Raw genomic sequence first — 15,588 nt, forward strand, 5'->3', positions numbered from 1 at the left:
CTTTTTGGCCAGAGCGGCGATAACGACGCCCAGGTTGGACAGTGAGCTGTTGATGGCGGTCATCTCTTTGAAACGGTCACCCTGAGACTGGCTCTTCACCATTCGCTCACTGCCAGCCAAGTCCACCAGGCACAGAGTGGCTACACACACAGAGAAAACCAACTCTTATAGGAAGCAGTGATCCGTTTTTCCTTCCATTAAAGGTAGTTTTAATACTTTACAAAACACTTCTTTTAGCGCTCAGGGGCTCAAACATTAACGTTGAGTCATCAGAGCAGATTTTGCACTGGTTACAGTAACAATAACTAACCAGACTAAATATTATAGATCCAAAAAGAAGAAACCACATTCCTGATGCTGGTACTTCCAGTGTGATTATACTCATGTTACGACCCGGCTCAAAAGCCGCAACATAAAAACAGAGATGAATAGCAGAGTGTGGGTGAGAAGAGGTTTCATCCTAAAATGGAAAACCAGGTTGGCTAAAATGGCTGGTGCCACCAAGGCAAAGACTAGTGCACTGCCGGGAAGCTTGCCTCAGGTATGCTTTTATCCACACCTGACTAGGTGTGGCCAATTAGCACCAGCTGAAAACACTGAGACGATTAGAAGCTGCAGAGGGACGTAACATTCAGTATTGATATTTGTAAATGTAAACTATGAGGATTTATTTATTTTTAATTCTTTTCTTTTTTTTTCTTTTTTTTTCCCTCTTTTTTTCTTTTTCCAAATAAATGTCCCGATTGAGTAATGAAACTAACCCAAAGGAGAATTCTAACAATATTAGACAGGCCATTCAATATGCTTTATCGTGGACAACTCGTGGCTAAAAACCCACACACACACACACACACACACAAACCTCTAATCAAACATGAAAACGGATAATCCAGCTGAAGCTTCAGACAGCCGTCAGACAGTGAAACACTGCCATCTGCTGGACGCGAATAACAAAGACGCTGCTTTGACGGGTGAGGGAGTTTCAACAAGTCTGCAACGACTCAAGCATCAAACTACAGAACTATTCTAGCGGACATGGTGCTCTAATGACTGCTTCATTAACGCAGGTCAGAAAGGATCAAACATATCAATAAATTATAAAACACAAAACGTCTCTTATTGCCCAGGGCTCAGGAAGTGAGTGTGTTCCTTATAGCCTATTAAACCTTAGCAGGTTATTTTGATGTGTTACAGATGAAACAGCTATCCAGTAACATTCAGCTACAAAAACGCTTTTTTATAATTACTTTTTTACAGCTTTCTTACCACCAAGTTGATTCGAACAGTGACAACCAGTTTTAGCCAGGAGGGGAACTTGGCAATGATTTTTGTGATGAAGGATGCAATGGTGTCTCCATAGTCTGGTTTGTGGAACTCCGCTTCATTCAGCCCGTCTATTAAGATTATGTAATCTTCCTCTGGAATCCTTCGCTCTGCAAAGACATTTACAAATAAATTAATATTAAAATACTATGAAATGAGATTAGTGGTCTCATACACGATGAAAATGAAATAGTGCAATATACAACTACAGTGTTTTACCTTTCCGAAGGTTGGCCAACGGTTCCAGGACTCCTCTCCGGAAAGCAGCCATGGGGTCTTGGACACAGGAGCGCAGACTGAGCATGCTCTGGAGGTGGGGCTCTTTCAGCAACAGCTCCCGGTACGCACTCAGTTGATGAGCTCTGCACAGAAGGGCTGCGATGCTGTGCACAAATTCTGGGACCAAGCAAGTGTACGTGTTATCTGCCTGGCAATAATGATAAGCCACCACCTGGAAGACAAAAGGAACGAGAACAAACGCGAGTGAAGCCATTGCTTTTTGAGAATCAGGAAGAATTAAAAATATGATTCACTGACTGATGGGTACATTTGATAACTTTAAAGCGTTTACAAACACCAACATCTCTGGTGACTGAAAAACTACCATGACAAAGTAAGTAAGTGAGGCTTTTGATACCAACAAGCCTCCATAAAACTACATATTATCTCTACAATGTCAAAGACATGATTTTATCCTTTCATTATTTCACACAGAAGGGATGATGAAGAGATTGGGCAACGGATGAAAAGCTATAAAAAGAAGTGAGTAGATCCCAGGTGGATATCTAAAGGTAGAATCTTCTGTACCTGAGCAGGTTTCCGCAGCATTCAAAGGAGGTCTGATTTAAAAGGAAAATGTAGGGACAGAGGTGGAGAAGAAGGAAGATGACTGTACTAATTACAGTCCAACCTGGAGGAGCTGACACACTTCCAGGCCCACAGGAGGAGGAGCAGGTGATCGGTTCCTCTGATGGCTCAACCTCAGCTGTTGCTGTTTAGTTCTCCACAGAAAACCGATGACCAGCTTCTAGAAAAATGACTAAAGCCTCAAGATATGAGACTTTTTTTTTTAACATTTAGCATCAATAAATGTTTTGGACCCAAACTTCTCCCCACAGCACAGATCTAAATGCATATTTATGGTTCTTTCTTTTTCAAATAATAACATATAACTCACATGCCAATAAAGGCACAATTAAAGCTAGCGCAAATTAGAAAAGAGGGAGGTAAGATTTTAAAAATTATAGCTGAACTCCCTGGATGTATATAACCCATCTTTAGTAAGGAAAACATGTGACATCCAGTCAGAAGATGGACCAACTGAAACAATAACACAACCACTGATTCACATCTTCTCCAGAAACTGTCAAAAATCACGACCACCAGAATTTTTCTCTGATGTTATGCTTTACCCTAAAAGCAGCAAACGTCTGAGAGAAGTCCGAACACTCCTTTCTGTCATTTTTGCATCACGCGTTTTTTGAGCTTCATCACAAATGTGACATAACAAAGAGGGAAACTGATATATTGAATGCCTATTATTGTACAAAGTCAAGTAACCTGCTGTGTGCATGAACACAACTCTTAATAAGCCCCCTACTGCAGTGATGATTTAATTTAGCATACAAGTCACGCAGACTACCGCCTCATCAATGAGCAATACGAATCTCGACACACGATGATGCAAGGCTCTGCAGTCAAACCTCGGTAGCTCATCTGCTGGCAAAACAATAAATGCATTTTCAGAAATGTTACCTAAAGGCACGTCTCGATAATAAGAATAAAGCAGAAAGGGTAGTAGCCTCAGTGCTCCTGTTATGAGACCACTTTTAAATCAATGACTAAAAAAGCACTGGCAGAATCTGACAGAAGCTGCTCAGCGTTGCATCACACATCACAGGAACAGAGCCCCTGTGAAGGCGCCTATTGGAAACACTTTTCACCATAATTGGCTCAAGAGATACTGCTTGAGTTTCACAGACATTTACATGAAGCTCACTGCATTACCCTAGCTGTCTGGTGCATGAACTGTCCCCTTTGACAGGGTCACTAATTAGGAGGCCTCCCTGACAGGATAAGAGTATTAAATTCTAAAGGTGTTAGAAGGACAACAGGTTGTAATCAGTACCATTAAACGCAGCAGAATCAGTAGGAGACGTCACATCCACTGAGAAAGTCCTTCACAAAGCTGCCACCTATTAAATTACCTTACAACCTACCATCACAGCACTATTCAAACTCAACTGACTACAACAGTGGATCACAAATCTTCTCTGAATCCCGGTGGCCCCCAATCATCTTTATTAGACCTGCTACAAGGCAATAGCAGTGCCAAAGTCATCAAATGGTGCTTTTAGCAAGCAGTATTTCCAAAATGTAGTGAACGTGCACCTGCTATGTGACTGAACCCTCAGCAACACAAGAAGAGGTGGTGCGAGTAAAGATGCGGGAGTGAAAAATCGACAGAGAAATTTCAGTGGAAACAGAGCGAACAATTCCAAAACTAAAATAAAAGAGTCGTAGGCAAAAACCGCACACTGCTTAGTCGGCGTGCATCGAGAGAGGAACATTTTAAAGTGAAACATCGAGGACTTGTCTGTCCACTTCACAAGTCTGAAAGAGAAAGATGTGCAGAAATATGCTCAGTGTCTGGTATGCATGTTTGGGGGGGGGGGGGGGGGGGGGGGTTTGGTCACAGACAAGTGGTTAACAATGTTACTGACGGTGTGGGGGAGTAACAGAACACATGTAAAGCTGTTACCGTGCAGTACTTTATATCTTGTGAAAAATGTTGACAAGCTTATACAAGAAAACACTTAATCTTCTGCTCAACAGCGCTGACACGTAAACTTCCCAGAGAGGCAGTATTTAGACTTTATTTTGCGATCCTTGTAACGCCAGAAAAATCAACAGATGGAATATTCATCTGTCAAAAAAGTAAGCACTGTCCTCAGTAGTCAGTGTTGCTCCGCTTCATGGAATTTTGAGGATCCTTATCATGTTCAAACATCCCAGTTCAACACTTGAACAGGCGGCCTTACAATATATTTAAGCACCTATTTGAAGTTGACACAGGAACGGATACCAACCAGTAATTAAGCAGTAGTAGTGCCATACATGTCGGTATAACTGATAGCCGCCTAGATAAATGGTGTTGCTATTTGAAACGTGTGTTGATGTTTGTAAATTCCTAAATGACGTCTAATATTGATGAAGCTGGCTCTGTTTGACGTTGGAGTGTGTTTACATTCTGTGCTCTCAGGTCATGGCTGACAGGGCTCGCTGTGGGTTGTTGCTCCCTGAGGAGGTTCTAATCACTGACTAGTAAACTGCAACCTACCCTTATCGTTATGTATAATTTTATGCATCATTCAACAGAATATATCACAATTATCTGTGGTCACTATTAAAGAGGAGTTTTCAGAAGTCAGACTGAAGCTGTTGTAGAAGTACTTGGTAAAACCTGAGATGCTTTTTGGTCGATTTTCCTTCTTTTTCCTTTTTTTTTTTTTTTTTTAAAAAGAAAGGAAGAAACAACAAATCCATCCATCAAAAACAAAAAATAATCTACTCACTGTTGAAAATTGTTAAAATTACTTTTTTTGATCCAGTGCACACACCAAACATTTTTTCCCTGAGTAAACACCACCATAACTAGTGCAATCTTTTTTCAGCTTCTTTGATTCCTGCTTCTTTGTTACTGTGAGCTCTCTTAGATGTTGAAAGGCGCACCTTTGCAGCCAGGCGTTTGACAGCCTCCTCCCTGTGCCGCTGCATCTCGGGAGTTCCTGGGCAACTGCTGGTCCTCAGTGTGTTGGCAGCACTGGATGGTGGAGTGGGCTGTGGAGGCTGGCTGAGAGGAAGTTCTGTGCTTTGTCCTGGGCCAGCTGGAAGACATGCACATGGTCACCAATATATAAAGTTATTACATTAATATAAACTAACATCTCTCTATATATGTATATGCTAGCATTAATAACATTAGTTGTGTGTGAGGGCATTCTTTTGTAAGGTAAATGTAATATTAGTCAACTTGATTTTATATTGCCAACGAATATATAATTACTTCCCTCCCACACTTTGCAAGCTAATGTTGAAATGAAATTATAATAACATTAGCTAAACACGAGCAGTTAATGTAGTGCTCACATCCAAAGGCAAATACTAAAACTAATTACTTTTCGGGGAGGCGCTGGGACTGTTGGAGGCGATCTGACGCATGCGTCCTCCATGGCAGCTCAGCGCCACAAGTCGGGAGATGATGGCCGTCTTCCCATACCCCACGCTGCCCACCACCACAGCACCGTGGTTCTCTGTGGACTCGCCGGCCTTCAGGACATCTTCCAGATGCTGAAAGAGCCAATCTCGGCCCACAAACACAGAATCTGTGGTGATGCTGGGAACCTCGAACAGCAAAGGTTTGAGCATGATGTCCACGGGTTTGTAGGGAGCAAAACGCGCTGAAGGAAACGGGAAAAGAAATGAAACAGATTAAAATTGTTTACACTACTTCTATTTTTTTTCCCCCATGTCTCCGGGAAGTTAACAAATGATTACTTCTTTTAAATGCTGGAAACTTTACTGTAATAAATCGTTTTCCGTTGCAGTTAACCTACAAACATGCTTTGAGCATCTCCCGCATTCTTCTTCCCAGAAGGAGCCACATACATGAAAAACCCTGAACACCGTAGAGGATACATTTTCAATTAAGTGGAATCAGAGTGAAGACCTGAAAGAGGACTCTTATCTGGTCTACTTCAGCACTAATTAGATCTCATAACACTTGTTAACTAACATCACTAAATGACTGCTACCTTTAGTGCTAATGCACCTTTCAACATTACAACTATCACTGCTGTTAGCTGCTAGTGTTTTCACCTTGCGAGTTTGCCTGTGTTCACAAAAGCCTATTGTAATTGGAGGGGCAGTTGAGAGTGTTTATATTGGCAGGTGTAGGTCTGTTTATGTTTCTAGTGCCCTACAATGAAACCAAAAAGCGAATGAGCTGGTTCTGAGACACTTGAAATGATCACCACCTTCTACTATACCAGCAAAATAAGTACAGTGTTTGAAAAACTCTAACTTGAGCAAAAGGAGTATCGACGGGAACTAGAAAAAGAGTTATCTTTTATTAACCTCTCTTTATTGGATCCCCTTAGATTTCAAATCCATCTTCTTGAATATAAAGCCCCTAATGACCATGACTTGCTTTTTCAGTATCCTAAGCCGGAATGACAAGCAGAGGCTAAAGCTGCTTCGCTCCTGTGGAACCAGCTGGCTGTTTAGGGTTGGGAGCCAAACCCAATCTCTAATTTTAAGATTAGCCTCAAAACCTTTCATAGATTTATAGTTAAAGCTCGCTCAGCTAACGTCTGAATCACCCCTTACTTATTATGCTGCGACAGGCCTTTGCTTTCAGGAGGCCTCACATGGTGCACCGACATCCTCACCTCTTCTCCATTTCATTGTTCATGCATGTCAGTTTGTGTATTCTCTCTCCCACAGTTGAAGCTTTTCTCCTTCTCATCTTTTTTTCCCCCTTTCTTTTCACTCTCCTCTCATGGCAATCAAACGAGTGCTGCTCATCCCGAGTCTAGTTCTGTCGGAGGGTTCGCCCAGTCAAAAAGGAAGTCACTAAATGTTGCTCAAATCAGAACTGTAAGGTCCTCAGCGTACTAGGTTGAGTTTCCTAAGATGGCACATGTTGGGATTTTTGCAATATATGAATACAACTGCAATGAACTGCACTGAAATGTTGACCTACTGTTGCAAAATTTAGGTAAAGGTGGTGCCATCACACCCAAATCTGAAAAACAAATACCATAAATCATATAGATAGGGGCTGGATCAGCTGACCCTGAATCCTCCCTTAGGTATGCTGCAATAGGTGTAGGCTGCTGGGGGATTCCCATGATGCATTGAATATTTCTTCTTCAGTCACCTTTCTCCCTCAAGATGTGTTAATAGACCTCTCTGCACTGAATCATACTTGTTATTAATCTCTGGCTCTCTTCAACAGCATGTATGTTATCCTGTCTTCCTTCTCTCTCTCCAACCGGTTGCTACAGATGGCCGCCCCTCCCTGAGCCTGGTTCTGCCAGAGGTTTGTTCCTGATAAAAGGGAGTTTTTCCTTCCCACTATTTCCAAAGTGCTTGCTCATAGAGGGTCATATGATTGTTGGGTTTTCATCTGTATGCGTTATTGTAGGGTCTACCTTACAGTATAAAGTGCCTTGATGCGACTGTTGTTGTGATTTGGCGCTGCATAAATAATACTGAATTGAGTTGAACTGAATCTCCCATAAAATTTATAGAAAAGAATCCAATTGTTTAAGATTGTTGCGTATGTACGAATTCATGTAGAAAAAACCTGCTCAGAACCACTGACCATATGCTTATGTATCAGCTTCATGTTTGAGACTGAGTGAAAATGAAAGAGGACATTTTCAAAAGGAAGACTAAATAGTCTGAGTATATATCCAGTGATGACTTATTCAGTAATTCATGTTCCCATGAAATATTTAATCTGCAGGATCTCTCAGAGGATTCAAAACACATAACCAAGATAAAAGTTAGCTGGGAAAAAAGGCATGATTTAAAAGCCAAAAAAAGGCTTTTGAGGATAATGTTAATACCCATAAGTGCTGCATTGTTTACATTGCAGTGTTCAAGTATTTGCACAGTTTTGTTGTTGGCTCTGCACTCAGACGTGGTACTTTGGAAACTTCAGAACTACCGTTGGCTGCCTATTAACTTCAGGGTTTTTCAGAGTCATACCACATAACATTATCCTATGTACTGCGATATTTTACACGTTTATTTTACAAATATCTCCCCTGAGTGCCTACAGCAGTAGTATGAATAGCCCAGTCACCTTTAGCGTCCTGAGGGGGCCTTCCTCCTGTATTATGTCAGGGTAGGCGAATGGATGTCCGGAGGGGGGTATTGCGCTGTTCATCAAGAAAGCTCAGGTCTTCAAGCTTTGTGGAACTGGTGGCTGTAGACAAGAGAGAAGACATACACACACACACACAAAGAGTGAAGCTGACAGTCTAGTACCTCCCGAGTACATTTGTCATCACAACTATAAAGAGAAAGACAGAAACACACACTAGAGTAAAACCTTGTGGCACTTATGCCATGTCTGAGGGTGGATGAGTGAGGAAAGAACAAAGCCAGTGCGCTCTGACATTTGCAGGGGCAGTGTGAGCAGCTACCAGCATATACTGTGGCAGGAAGAATAGCAGTATTCTAAAGTCAAGAGCAATATGCACCGATTCTCTTTGATTTGAGCTGACAGCTGGACACGATATAGCAATGAGAGGTCCATCCCCACAGTTGCATTTCTCTGGTATGTTGAATAGGAACTGGGACTAGATTTTATCAAAGAGAGAAAACAGTCTAGAAGTAGACACACGGGAACTGTTACTATATTTCATCAAGAATAAACCCAAGGGAGGCAGGAGTCAAGTATCTGAACTTCAAAACATTGGCAGCTGCTACATACAGACTAAAGAGGTAAAGCAAAACAACATATTCAAGGAAGATTCTAGAGGAAAAAGTCTCATGAGGTCTTTTAAACTTTGAGTCGTCTCTGTCTAGGCCAGGTGTTTGACCTGAGTCACTCATGTTTTTATGCTTCTTTTCACAGCTCAGCCCAGGTTGCCCCTGCTGTGATTTTCCCTCACTGGCAGAATTGTCTGCTTTCAAAATTCAATGTAACAAACATTTCATCTGTGCTCTAAACTGTTTGTCTTTTCTTCTCTTTCTGTTTGCTCCTTTGAGTTGGACTCTAATGTAGTCTCACTCTTTTGTTTCTACAGCCTTACAGTTAACATACCACTCTGGTCCGTCAACGTTTATTCAAGTGTACATTCATTCTATCAACAAGCATGGGCAGCCCTGCTAATTATGGAGTAAAATCATTAGCATAAGCTTGCATTAACATTTGAGCCATAAAATATACTCCTGATTAGTTCAAGATTCACTTACGTGTCAAAATACAGATGCACCGAGTCTATGTCCATGCGGAACATGTACACGGCGGTGCAGGCAAATAGTCGCAATCAAACTTATAGCTACATGCTAATATGTTGCTAGTGTGAAGTATGTCAGGGAAAGCTGGGTATAATTCTTTGTGCCTCTTTGCAATAGCAGAGCACTTTATTTTCAACTAAGTGTGAGAAGATCTTGCAACTTACTGCAGCTTGAGGGAAAGTTTGATCATGTCTTTTGTAATAAAAAATAATATTTTGCATTTGAAAGGTAATTTTTGGGGGGGGGTCCTGCGCATCTCTAGTCAAACCTGTCCAGGGCGTACCCCACTAGGATAAACTGCAGGCAACGCCTCCAACCCTGAATGGGATAAGGAGTAAAGAAGGGAGGTGGGTGAGTGAGTGGATGATAAAAGCTGTACATGACTCATACTGTCAGCTTAGCTACAAACTGCATTTAGGCAAAATTATATATAGGAAAATGCTAAACGTACTGCTGTTTGATTCACCAAAAATAGGCCGAGGTCAAAAGCAATAAGGTATGAGGAGACCTGGGAATAGTATGGGTGAAAAGACATAAGGGAAAAGGGGGTGAAGGGGGAAATATCAACAACTGTGACAGCTGTGTGGATATGGTAAGCTGAACCACAACAGGGAGGCTCCAGGGCAGGAATGCAGAACAGATCAGCCAGACCGGAGCGTGTGCTTAGGTTTGACATGGCGAGGCAGTGGCGAGCCACACCACACAGCAGCTGTCTAATCCCAAACTTCTGCCTTGATACTCCTGTTCTGAAAAGCACAGTCCGTTCTTTGAACTATTGACTTCTTATTTCTTCTAAACCTACTACAGATGCTCTCACTCTTCGGTGTCTATCACTCGCTTGGATTAAACTGACATGCCACATGTCAGCCTCTGGCACGCCACATGTCAGCCTCTGGCACAGGTCGTATCTCACGGTTACGATCTTGACAGGCAACACAATGCAGTCACAGATGAAAAGTATACAGAGCATTTCCTGTATACTTCTTGAGCTCCAGATGTCAAGACCTCAAAAACCAAGGAGTCTTACCTGCTACAGAGTTTGGCCTCGGCATCATGAGGGAAGCTGATGTCTGTGGCGGGTACGCAATGGGTCCCTCAGGTGAGTGACTTGGAGGGTGTGGTGGCCCTGGAGCACCCGCAGATATGTTAGGGTGCTGCTGGTCTGTCCTGGATGGGGTGTCTGCAGGTGTTGCTGTGGCACTGCTGGAGTCTTCTTCGGCCACAGGAGAGCAGGTGTCCGCCCACACGCTCTGTGCCAGGCCATGGCGACCGCTGCCTCTTAGGCTGCCATCTTTACTCCACTCCAGGCTGGAGCCGCTGCGGTCATCATTCTCTGAAGAACTAGTGATGGTGGCTGAGAGCAGATTTAAATTAAAAAAAAAAAAAAAAAGAGAGAGAGAGAGAGAGAGAGAGAGAGAAGGGATTTTCAGCAAGTGAGGGAGGTGAAATGAGGGGAAGAGGCACAAGATATATCTGAGTAATGGTCTTTATGTGCGATGAACATTTATCCGTCTTAATCTCTAGTGAGACACCGAGCTGTAATGGAACTTTCAGCTTTGAGTGGCTTGGTGGTTTTGCTGATTGCCCTATCAACAGTTCTCAGAAGCTCATTTTATATTTACAGCGATCGTCTTCCTATACTCGTGAAACTCGGAAAGTAATATTGCACAGATTTATAGAACGTAATGTATTGTTATTGTTAAGAATCAGCGTTTGAATGATTTGGAATCATCCAGTGCAAACAGCAACTGCAACTGCAACAACTAGTCGGAGGGGAAAATGCAAAAGAGCAGGAATAACAATATAAAACCAAACATGGACATTTTTTTTTTACCCCTTCAGTTTAGACAGGTGTCTCTTCTAGAAGAAGAACTCCTTTAATCTCCCCTCGAGCCAACACAGCGACCTACCACAATCTTAAAAGCAAAGGAAAGGACTAACTCTCCATGATGACAGGCAGCTGGATACAGGAACATCAGCACTGTTAGTGGACTGGAGCCGGCCAGCCAGCTGGCCATGTTTGCATCACACACTACTAATCTGGATTTCATAATGGCGCAGCACGTTGCATCACCACTAATATTAATACAACAAACACATCTTGGACCCTGTGATTCCTGCGCTGGTTTCCTGGGCAAACATGAAGTCCTCTCATGGCAGCAGTCACGATAAACCCTGCTCGGACCACGGCATTAAAAGTCATCGTGATCTGACTGGCTAAACTACAGGACCTTGCTAAGAAGAATATGTAATTATTTATTCAAGCTTAGTGAAAATTTGAATTTTTATTTTATAAACAACTACATGCAGTCAAGTCCAGGCCCCTCGTGAAGGACCTTCTGAGGGAGCTGTTTTGTAAATGTTAAGACATTGCAAAGTCTCACTAATTCCATCAAGGAGCTTTTAATGCAAAACAAAGCCAAATTAATGTGCTTCTGAAATCAGAGTCAAAGTGAAACTTCAAAGAACAGAGAACATTAATCACAGGCATCAGTCTGACTTGTGGACGCACTGTGACTTTGTTCTTTCTTTTCCTTCCTGCACAATTTTATTAAGGAGTGTGGGTGGGATGTTGTAGACCAGTGGTACTTTACACCCCCTTCCCAAAAACACTCCACCCGCCCACTCAAGTACATAGCAGACTAGCATGCCATAGTCACCGATGTAACAATTTAATTTAACATCACTCTGCTGCAGATTTAAAAGCCCTCTGCTGCAGATACAGCTCAAGAATCTGCTGTTAGCAGTGAAGCAGCCAGTCAGTCACAGCTTCAAAGGATAGCTAAACACAGCTAATTAGACTCGAAAATTACATGCACATGGCATTTCATAGTTTGTAATGGGTGTACAATAAAGGGGTCGTAGAATTAGGGATCAAGAAAGGAAAACAAGCTGACCATAGTTATAGCACATGCTGCATTTCTGCAAAACTGTGTTCTGTCCGTTTCAAAGTTCAGGTGTTTGATAGTTGCTCATAACGTCTTCATTACTGACAGATTTTGATGCACAACTAGTGTTACTTTCTGCATGTCTGTGTGGGTCTGTGGGTTTGAGCAGCTAATGCACCCTCCCAGCAATCTGTCTGTGACCACAGCAAAGAGCTGAGAGAGACGGAGGCACCGATTTCCATTAAGAACTGGGTTTTATGCAGCATGACTTTACTTCATACCAGCTCGTTTCGCTAACTTTCCTGAAACCTGCTTACTGAAGTTAACAACCACACTTGCAGAGATGGCATTCTCTCACAAAACTCATTTTGAGTTAACTAAAGTAACGTAATTGCGTGCAACTGACAGCAACACATTTGGCACCAGTGCACATCTTATCCTGGGTGGTGTCAAAGCTGCAAGCTGGAAGATACTATATCGCAGCTTACATAAATTATTCAGCACGTTAGCAATGATATTGCTTTGGGGGGCAGAATGACTGAATCATGGTAATCATTTATGTCAACTCTGGAGTATTGGAAATCCAAATTGTTGTGTTGGATCTTGCTTTGGCATGCATTACTTTCTCCTGCATAACTATAATTTTCATCAGCAAGTCCGATATTCTTATTAGTTCAAGAATATCAGACAAATATAAGGGCAAGGGAAAAGTTTAAAATCTGGCACCCTGTCCTCTAGTCTAGGAGTGCAGTCAGGGAAAAAAAAAAAAAGGGGGGGGGGGGGGGGGGGGTTCAACAGTGGATAAATACAGCATCATAGAGTTACAATTTGCTATTCATTCCTCACTCAGAATGGAATCCCAGCATTTTTATAGGCACTGGAGGCTTTGTGAGTAGAAACGGCAGTTGAATTAATGCATCAATAGACTATGCCATCTTCCTGTCAGCTTGAGTAAATCCCCTGACGTCTTTTAGGGCTATTACTACAGATACAGCACAACGTCACACTGTGGCAACTGTCACCTTAACGCCGTCTCATGCCGATACAGCTCTGTCTAAACCCAATGACGTACATGGGGAAGGATGAATATAATGTGACACAGATGGTATTCGATCCCAAAAGGTTTCACACAACGAGTAGTGACTGACACTGCACAGGTGTGTTTTCTTTGTTCTAACTCATAGTGCAGATGAAGCAAGTCAGATTGCAAATTAAAATTAGAAGAGCTTCACAGGAAGTGATTAGTGATTATAAGCAATGCTGCAAAGGGGACTGGGTGTCCATGCTAAAGTGCAAACTAATAGACTACTAAGGAATCAGCAGAGCTGTTGGTATTATTAATGTTCTCATCAAACCCAGAAACCAGTGCAGGCACTGGTAAGCTACAAGTGATAAATTGGAGGCTGGTGTTACATTTTTGTCATTGCTATGAGCTGTGCTACTAGTGCATCTCGCACCAAGCTGCTCAGTCATGCAGGACACATGGTTGAAAGGGTGAGGTGGGGACTAATTTGCACAGGTCCATGCAAACTAAATGAGGAGGCAATGGTGAGGCCATATTTCTGAGCTATGCACAAAAGAAATTATTTTCACTGAAAATTTCTTTTTTAGATTTATGTAATTTGGATTAAAAGAGATGATGTGAAAAGTAACAGTTTAATCAAAGACCATTCATTTAAATGAAATTTAAGTGCCACCTACTTCCACCTCTGACCTGTGTATAGCTGCTAGATTATGAACAAAGTAAGACATTTTTAAATGCATACAGCGCAACCCTGAACTTCTGTACACATTACCCCGTAAAGAGTATTCAAATATCCTTCAAAGTCGACATTAAATGTTGTTTAATCTGTCAGATCCTTAGTACAAAGTACAAATGGACCAATCAACTGGCCAGGGATCGGAATCAGACGATATTCAACTTCTCGACATGGAGTAGTGACTGGCTGATCAGCTTCCAGTATGTCTGATTACAAGCCAGCTAGTTTCATATATGTGCACAGTGCCACAGACATATAGGCACACACACTCACAGACACACACTAACCTGTTGTTAGAGGCAAACCGCCTCACTGTGTTTCCAACATCAAACTCCACAGACCCTTAAATCACCCTCACCCAGCTGAACATTGAATATTTTAAAGAAGGTAAGGAAGAAGAAGATGTTGTTAAAGTTAAAGCTATCCAGAGCTCATAGCCAGCCCCAAGCCAGCAGCCTTGGTATGAGTAAAGATCAACACAAAAGAAAAATTCCAGAGATGAGTTAAAAAAAAAAAAAGCGAGAGAGAGAAAGGATCAATGCCCTGTGATCTGGTGAAGTTCCTGACATTTGTTTTGGTATATGAATCTGTTGTACCTGCTTTATTTGTAAAGGTAAAATATGTCAGGCAGTGTGGATGCACAGCAACTCATTATTAGACAATTCTTTGAACTTGTTTCCAATAGACACATCATGCTCATCTGATCTGATCTTCTTTTGCTTCCTTAAAAAACCAGTCAGCTGCAGACCTTTTTGGCCAGAGCGGCGATAACGACGCCCAGGTTGGACAGTGAGCTGTTGATGGCGGTCATCTCTTTGAAACGGTCACCCTGAGACTGGCTCTTCACCATTCGCTCACTGCCAGCCAAGTCCACCAGGCACAGAGTGGCTACACACACAGAGAAAACCAACTCTTATAGGAAGCAGTGATCCGTTTTTCCTTCCATTAAAGGTAGTTTTAATACTTTACAAAACACTTCTTTTAGCGCTCAGGGGCTCAAACATTAACGTTGAGTCATCAGAGCAGATTTTGCACTGGTTACAGTAACAATAACTAACCAGACTAAATATTATAGATCCAAAAAGAAGAAACCACATTCCTGATGCTGGTACTTCCAGTGTGATACATTTGCACTTGACATCCCTGCCGGCATTAACTCCCTCAATATCCAGCTGGAAGACTGAGTGGGAGCGAGACGAGCGGTCATTCTGGGCTGTCTGGGCAGTGGAGCGATTCTGATTGGCCAAAGCAATCAGACGGAGAACCTGAGAGGACGAGGGAACGTTTTAAAACATAGAGCATCGATAAAGTTTGATGTATTTTCAAAGTTTGGTAACAATTTGTCAGCAGATTTGAAATTAATTTGTTCTGAGCTACAGATGTCTGTCTGCTGTACCTGATCCTCATTGGAGACCCGCTCATAGGTGAGATTAGTGATTGTCAATTCGTTGCTGGCTGTCTTGCGGATCTCATGCTCAGGTCTCTTGCTGGACTTGCCGGTGAACACAAGGTCCCTCAGGGTCTCATTGTAAATTTCGACGAAGCTCGCTGTGAACGTGAACTGTGAAGTGAGTGGGGGT

General features: G+C 42.3%; 2 protein-coding genes across 2 annotated transcripts in view; both read right to left on the reverse strand.

The window, feature by feature from the left end:
- The window catches only part of LOC113015973 (NACHT, LRR and PYD domains-containing protein 12-like), a 748,422-nt gene that overhangs the window by 455,768 nt on the left and 277,066 nt on the right, over window positions 1-15,588 (reverse strand). The gene's annotated exons all lie outside the window — the stretch shown is intronic.
- LOC113017498 (protein TANC1-like) lies at window positions 738-11,542 on the reverse strand. The gene is made up of 6 exons (XM_080298217.1): window positions 10,388-11,542; window positions 8,198-8,320; window positions 5,502-5,783; window positions 5,056-5,210; window positions 1,543-1,774; window positions 738-1,433 (listed from the first exon to the last, which is right to left on the reverse strand). Exons 3-6 carry the CDS (start codon window positions 5,749-5,751, stop codon window positions 1,252-1,254), a joined length of 819 nt encoding a protein of 272 aa, XP_080154343.1. The 5' UTR covers window positions 5,752-5,783; window positions 8,198-8,320; window positions 10,388-11,542; the 3' UTR covers window positions 738-1,251.

Source organism: Astatotilapia calliptera, chromosome 3, assembly GCF_964374335.1.
Source record: "Astatotilapia calliptera chromosome 3, fAstCal68.1, whole genome shotgun sequence".
NCBI lineage: Eukaryota > Metazoa > Chordata > Actinopteri > Cichliformes > Cichlidae > Astatotilapia > Astatotilapia calliptera.

What these genes read in the sequence shown, in the direction of transcription:
- LOC113017498 (XM_080298217.1), bottom strand. Translation starts at nt 5,751, where the DNA reads ATGCTCAAACCTTTGCTGTTCGAGGTTCCCAGCATCACCACAGATTCT. An exon ending in TCCCAGCGCCTCCCCGAAAA is followed by an intron (nt 5,211 to 5,501) that starts GTAATTAGTTTT and finishes CATGTCTTCCAG; the next exon opens with CTGGCCCAGGACAAAGCACA. An exon ending in TCAAACGCCTGGCTGCAAAG is followed by an intron (nt 1,775 to 5,055) that starts GTGCGCCTTTCA and finishes TTTGTCTTCCAG; the next exon opens with GTGGTGGCTTATCATTATTG.